Source organism: Staurois parvus, unplaced genomic scaffold (genome assembly GCF_062004578.1).
Source record: "Staurois parvus isolate SC_StPar_1 unplaced genomic scaffold, SC_StPar_1.0 ptg000234l, whole genome shotgun sequence".
Lineage (NCBI taxonomy): Eukaryota > Metazoa > Chordata > Amphibia > Anura > Ranidae > Staurois > Staurois parvus.
This window is the reverse complement of record NW_028318030.1, coordinates 7,108,641-7,114,640: the sequence shown is the minus strand read 5'-3', so window position 1 is coordinate 7,114,640 and position 6,000 is coordinate 7,108,641. Positions and strand designations below refer to the sequence as shown.

Sequence of the window (6,000 nt, the reverse complement as noted above, 5' to 3'; positions counted from 1 at the left end):
ACAAAGGAGGCAAATTTATTAAATACCTTCTTCAGCTCTGTGTATACAAAGGAACATGGGGAAGCTCTTGTCCATAATGGGCATGGTATTGACACAGCTATAGATGATCCACATTGGCTCACAATTGATATGATCCAAAATATTTACACCTAATAAAAGGTGAATAAAGCACCTGGAACGCATGGCATACACCCACAGGTCCTTAAAGAATTGAGCTCTGTCATTTCAAAGCCATTGTTTCTAATTTTTAGGGACTCTTTAATGACTGGCATGTGGTGCCAATATTTAAAAAGGGGTCAACAAATTTACCAAGTAATTATAGACCTGTTAGTTTAACTTATATAGTTGGGAAGATACTGGAGAGTTTAATAAAAGACCACATAGATGAGTTTTTGCTGGAAAAAAATATTTTAAGCAACAGACAGCATGGATTCATGAAAGACAGAAGTTGTCAAACAAATCGGATTTCTTTTTATGAGGTGAGGGAAAACCTGGGAGTGGACGTGGTATACTTGGATTTTGCAAAAGCGGTTGACACAGTTCCCCACAAACGGCTAATGTGTAATGTAAAGTCTACTGGCTTGGAAAAATCTGTATGTAAATGGTTAGAAAACTGGCTAAAGGATCGTATTCAGAGAGTAGTGGTTAACGATTCATACTCTGAATGGTCTAGGGTTGTCAGTGGTGCACCCCAAGGTTTAGTGTTGGGACCCTTACTTTTTAATGTGTTTATAAACAATATAGGGTCTGGGATTAAAAATCCCATTTCAGTCTTTGCAGATGACACCAAGCTGTGCAGTGGAATAATGTCCTTACAGGATGTCTCCAACTGACAAGCTGACCTCAATGCACTGTTTATTTGGGCAACTATGTGGCAAATGAGGTTTAACGTTGATAAATGTAAGGTTATGCACTTGGGGGCTAAGAATATGCATGCATCATACAATCGTACAACAGGGGGAAATCAATGGTGGAGAAGGATCTGGGAGTTCTGGTAGATCAGAAGCTTAATGGCATGCAATGCCGAACTGCGGTTTCTAAAGCAAGCAAAATCCTCTTGTATTAAAGAGGTACAGGAGAGAGAGATATTACCCCTGTACAAATCATTAGTAATACCCCATCTGGAATATGCAGTTCAATTTTGGGCACCAATTCACAAAAAGAACATTGGGGAACTGGAGAAAGTACAGAGAAGGGCAACCAAACTGATAAGAGGCACGGAGGAGCTCAGCTATGAGGAAAGATTAGAGGAGCTGAATTTATTCTCACTTGAGGAGATTAAGAGGGGATATGATCAACATGTATAAATACATCAGTGGTTCATGTAGTGAACTCGGTGTAGAGTTATTCACCCTGAGGTCATCACCGAGGACAAGGGGGCACTCTTTACGTCTGGAGGAAAAGAAAGTTAATCTCCAAATAAGGAAAGGTTTCTTCACAGTGAGAGTTGTGAAAATGTAGAATAGACTCCCTGAAGAGCTGGTTCTGGCCAGTTCAGTGGATTGCTTTAAAAAAGGCCTGGATTCTTTCTTGGATACACAGAATATAACTGGTTACTATTTATAGGTAAAGTTGATCCAGGGAATATCCGATTGCCTCTCAGGGGATCAGGAAGGAATTTTTTCCCCATGCAGCAGCAAACTGGATCATGCTTTGCTGGGGTTTTTTTTGCCTTCCTCTGGATCAGCTGTGGGTGTAGGATTATAACTTTTTTTTAATGGTTGAACTGGATGGACTTTTGTCTTTTTTCAGCCAGAATAACTATCTAACTATGAGTTCCTTGCACTAACCTTTTTTTTTTTATTTACATTAACTTTTGTGACACTATAAAAACATTTTTGTACTTCCATATTGTGTACCTAGTAAGGTAAACATCCTTTTTAAATTAATTTCAAAATAATGATACAAATTGTGGAAAAGTCAAAAGGTCTAAAATACTAGTGCAGAATTTATAGCTGGCTACAACCAAGTACATATGTGAATATACTCTCAGCTGGAGACAGAATCGTCTTTTACCACTGTGGACCACCTTAGACCTTAGGCATGTTTACAACGGTCCTTCCAACAGCCTTCCAGTAGACCTTCAGTAGCATTCTGCTGTTTATACTTACCCTGCAGACATCAGTGCATTTTGTAATTGGCCAGTTGATAGGTAAATGCTATATAATATATTCAGCAAATGGCTTTAAGAAGAATACCAAGAGATTTTTTCAACTTAATAAATTTTATTTTTCATCAAGGCAGATTAAACAAAACCATCATATTCTGCACCTCAATTTTTTATAAAATTCTGCAACGTGCAAAACCAACAAAAGTTTGGCTTGCTGTACTTGCATTACAGAGGTAAGCCATATTGTAGAAGAGCACTGCTATATCCACTATAGAAGCGGTGGTACTCGGGAAAAGAAAAAGTCAGGAGCAACTGCTTTTGTGCATCTTCACTTACCATAATGCTTAGCGAGATTAGATTATCACCGGCTATGCAAGATGGGAGATACATATAAACATACTTGGCTCTGAAAAAGATGTTGATCCCCTTTTTGGACTGTAAAACAGATGAAGCAGTGGCAACGCTACAATCATATGAGTACAATTGACATTCAGAGGCTGGCATGGCACAGCAATGCATTCGTAGTCTAATAAAATAATTATGAACTCTGAAATATAAGAAAACTCAATGGAAAATATATTCCAGTCAAGCATAATACATCTTAAAAATCAAATCAAAGAATTAAAGTCCTAAAAGGATTGTTGTATATAAAGCATAGGATTAAAAGGTACGGTTATATACACTGTATATGCTAGTCCATATATTACAACCAGCAGAATAAACAGTTTATTGTGGAAAGGTACAAAGCTTGATTTGCTTTTCTTTCTGTTATATACAAGTGTTCTTAACTTGGATACTTCTGCTCTACACAGTTGCATATAAAGGAATACAGTTTTGTGTCCGGCCTTGCTCCAGTTGTGTTCTTGCACACCTCATAGTAATATTTCAACAGTAATTTGTAAACGTCACCTGTAAACAGAAAAAGTTAAATTGTTATCACACAACAGCAGTTTTAGGGTGCACACTGAGCTTAAAAGAAAAAAACAAAATAAACAAAAAAACAGTGCCTTTGACAGAACACCCCTCACTCAAATAGAGCATTTTTGTACGTTTTTGAGCATTTCAGGTGTTTAGCATTTTCTTCTGCCTGGATAATCCTCTCAAAAATGCAAACCAAAAAGGTTTTTTTTTTCCTGCCTCTAAATGCTAAGCTAAAAATATGCATCTAGACGTCCTAATCATCCTTAAAATATGCATCTAGACATCCTAATGTCCAGCAGACTCTAATAGCAAGGAGACCAAAAGAGAGCCCTGATCAATATAAAAAGGCCTGTGAACAACTAAGATTCACGAATGAGTATTGGTTAACAAGTAAGATGCAGACCTAGGAATGGAGACTTTATCCCCACCTGAAGAGGATAAATACTTTGTTCACAATCTTTCCAGCCAGTACTTTAACATACACTATATTGCCAAAAGTATGGGGATGCCTGCCTTTACACACACATGAACTTTAATGGCATCCCAGTCTTAGTCCATAGGGTTCAATATTGTGTTACAGTGTTTGACCATTCTTCCAGAAGCGCATTTGTGAGGTCAGGCACTGATGTCGGACAAGAAGGCCTGGCTCGCAGTCTCCGCTCTAATTCATCCCGAAAGGTGTTCTATCAGTTTGAAGTCAGGCCAGTCAAGTTCCTCCACCCAAAATTTGCTCATCCATGTCTTTATGGACCTTGCTTTGTGCACTGGTGTGCAGTCATGTTGAAACAGGAAGGGGCCATCCCAAACTGTTCCCACAAAAATGGGAGCAAGAAATTATCCAAAATGTCTTGATATGCTGACGCCTTAAGAATTCCCTTCAAGGGAGTTAAGGGGCCAAGCCCAATCCTTGAAAAACAATCCTACAGCATAATCCCCTTCTTCAACAAACTTTACACTTGAAGCAATAAAGTCAGGCAAGTATCGTTCTTCTGCAAACGCCAAACCCAGAAACGTCCATCGGATTGACAGACAGAGAACCGTGATTCATCACTCCAGAGAAAAAGTATCCACTACTCTGGAGTCCAGTGGTGGCATGCTTTACACCACTGCATCCGACACTCTACATTGCACTTGGTGATAAAAGGTTTGGATGCAGCTGATCGACCATGGAAACCCATTCCATGAAGCTCTCTATGCACTGTTGTGCTAATCTGAAGGCCACACAAAGTTTGGAGGTCTTCAGCTATTGATTCTGCAGACAGCAACTTCTGCGCACTGTGCGCTTCAGCTTGTGCTGACCCCCCGCTCATTTTATGTGGCCTACCACTTCGTGGCTGAGTTGTTGTTGTTCCCAGTTGCTGCCATTTTGTTATAATACCACTAACAGTTGACCGTGCAATATTTAGTAGCAAGGACATTTTACGGATGGACATATTGCACAGGTGTCAACCTATCACAGTACCATGCTTGAATTCACTAAGCTTCTGAGAGTGATAAATTCTTTAAGAATGTTTGTAGAAGCAGTCTGCATGCCTAGGTGCTTGATTTTATACACCTTTGACCATAGAGGTGATTGGAACACCTAAATCCAATGATTTGGAGGGGTGTCCCAATACTTTTGACAATATAGTGTAATGGAGAATAGAAAGGAGCTGCTGCAACAGGCAAAAACGGAAAACTTCTATAGAAGCAGTGTTTTTTTAAGCCCAGTGTGCATGGACCCTTAAGCCTAATACACACAATCAGAAAATCATAAGAAGCGATCGTACGATAATCTGATCATTAGTACACAGCTTTCGTCCAAAGTTATTTTAAGGGATAAGCACAAAAATGTTTTTCGTATGATACCAGATTGTATGACTTTTGTTTTATCAGTACATTTTTCATCTGAAAATAATTACATCACTTCCATATTTTCTGTTGTACAAGAATTTTTGGAACTTTAGTAACCTCTTCACTTTCGATATCAGGCTAGCATGCAAAAAAAACAAACCAAAAAACCCCCTAAACAACAAAAACAAAAAACGGACGATCATTCATCCGATATTCTCATCGTGTGTACAGGGCTTTAATCTCAAAGGAAAAATACCAGTAAGTTTTGTAGACCCTAACAGAATAAACCAGAAGGAAATGCAGATACTCACCAACTGTTTTGCTCCGCTCAGAAAGAAAGCGATACATATTAAAAACATCATGCATTAACTCTTTGTCTTCAAATGTGAAATACACAACATCGCGCCCAGTCTCTGAAGCTGCCAGTAGCTGTAATAAAGCTGCAAAGGAAGTATGAAAAACATAAGCAAGAAAGTAATCTTAACTAATTCTTACACTTAAATTTTCAGGGTATCTATTTTTTCAAATTTTTCCAAAAAATAATGTTTAGCATGAAAATAATACTGCTCATATACACTAAGAAAAAGAAGTGCCATAAGATGCAGCCAGACACTTGCGTAAGCTGGGCGTACAGACCTTGAACCTCACTGTGCAGCCATTTATCTAGGAAAGGTGTTTATGCATAGTAATGGTCATTCAGTCTCTGTTCAGATTAATATACATATATTTATTGCATTCATAAGGTATAGAGACCTCCTTCACGCTTTTCAATTTTGTTATGTTGCAGCCTGATACTACAGTTTAAGTACATTTTTTTCTCATGAATATACACTCAGTACCCCATAATGACAAAGTGAAAACAGCATTTTAGAAATTTTTGCTAATTTTTGAAAAAGGAAAAACTGAAATATCACATGGCATAAGTATTCAGACCCTTTGCAACAACACTTGACATTTAGCTAAGAAGCCTACCATTTCTCTTGATAGTTTCTGAGATGATTCTACACCTTGATTGTAGTCAATCTGTAGTAAACTATATTTATTGGAAATTATTTGGAAAGGCACACACCTCTATTAAAAGGCCTCACAGCTGACAATGCATACTGTATCAGAGCAAAAGCCATGAGGTTAAAGAC

At 38.2% G+C, this 6,000-nt stretch overlaps 1 protein-coding gene across 4 annotated transcripts in view; it reads right to left on the bottom strand.

Annotated features, from left to right (window-relative positions):
- Window positions 1-2,205: 2,205 nt before the first annotated feature.
- The window catches only part of PARG (poly(ADP-ribose) glycohydrolase), a 246,362-nt gene continuing 242,567 nt past the window's right edge, over window positions 2,206-6,000 (bottom strand). For all 4 annotated transcript variants that reach the window (XM_089680048.1, XM_089680049.1, XM_089680050.1 and 1 more), the window contains 2 exons: window positions 5,176-5,304; window positions 2,206-3,019 (listed from right to left, as the gene is read on the bottom strand). In XM_089680048.1, the coding sequence (XP_089536174.1) occupies window positions 2,895-3,019; window positions 5,176-5,304 (254 nt within the window). In that variant the 3' untranslated portion in view covers window positions 2,206-2,894. The remainder of the gene's footprint in view (window positions 3,020-5,175; window positions 5,305-6,000) is intronic.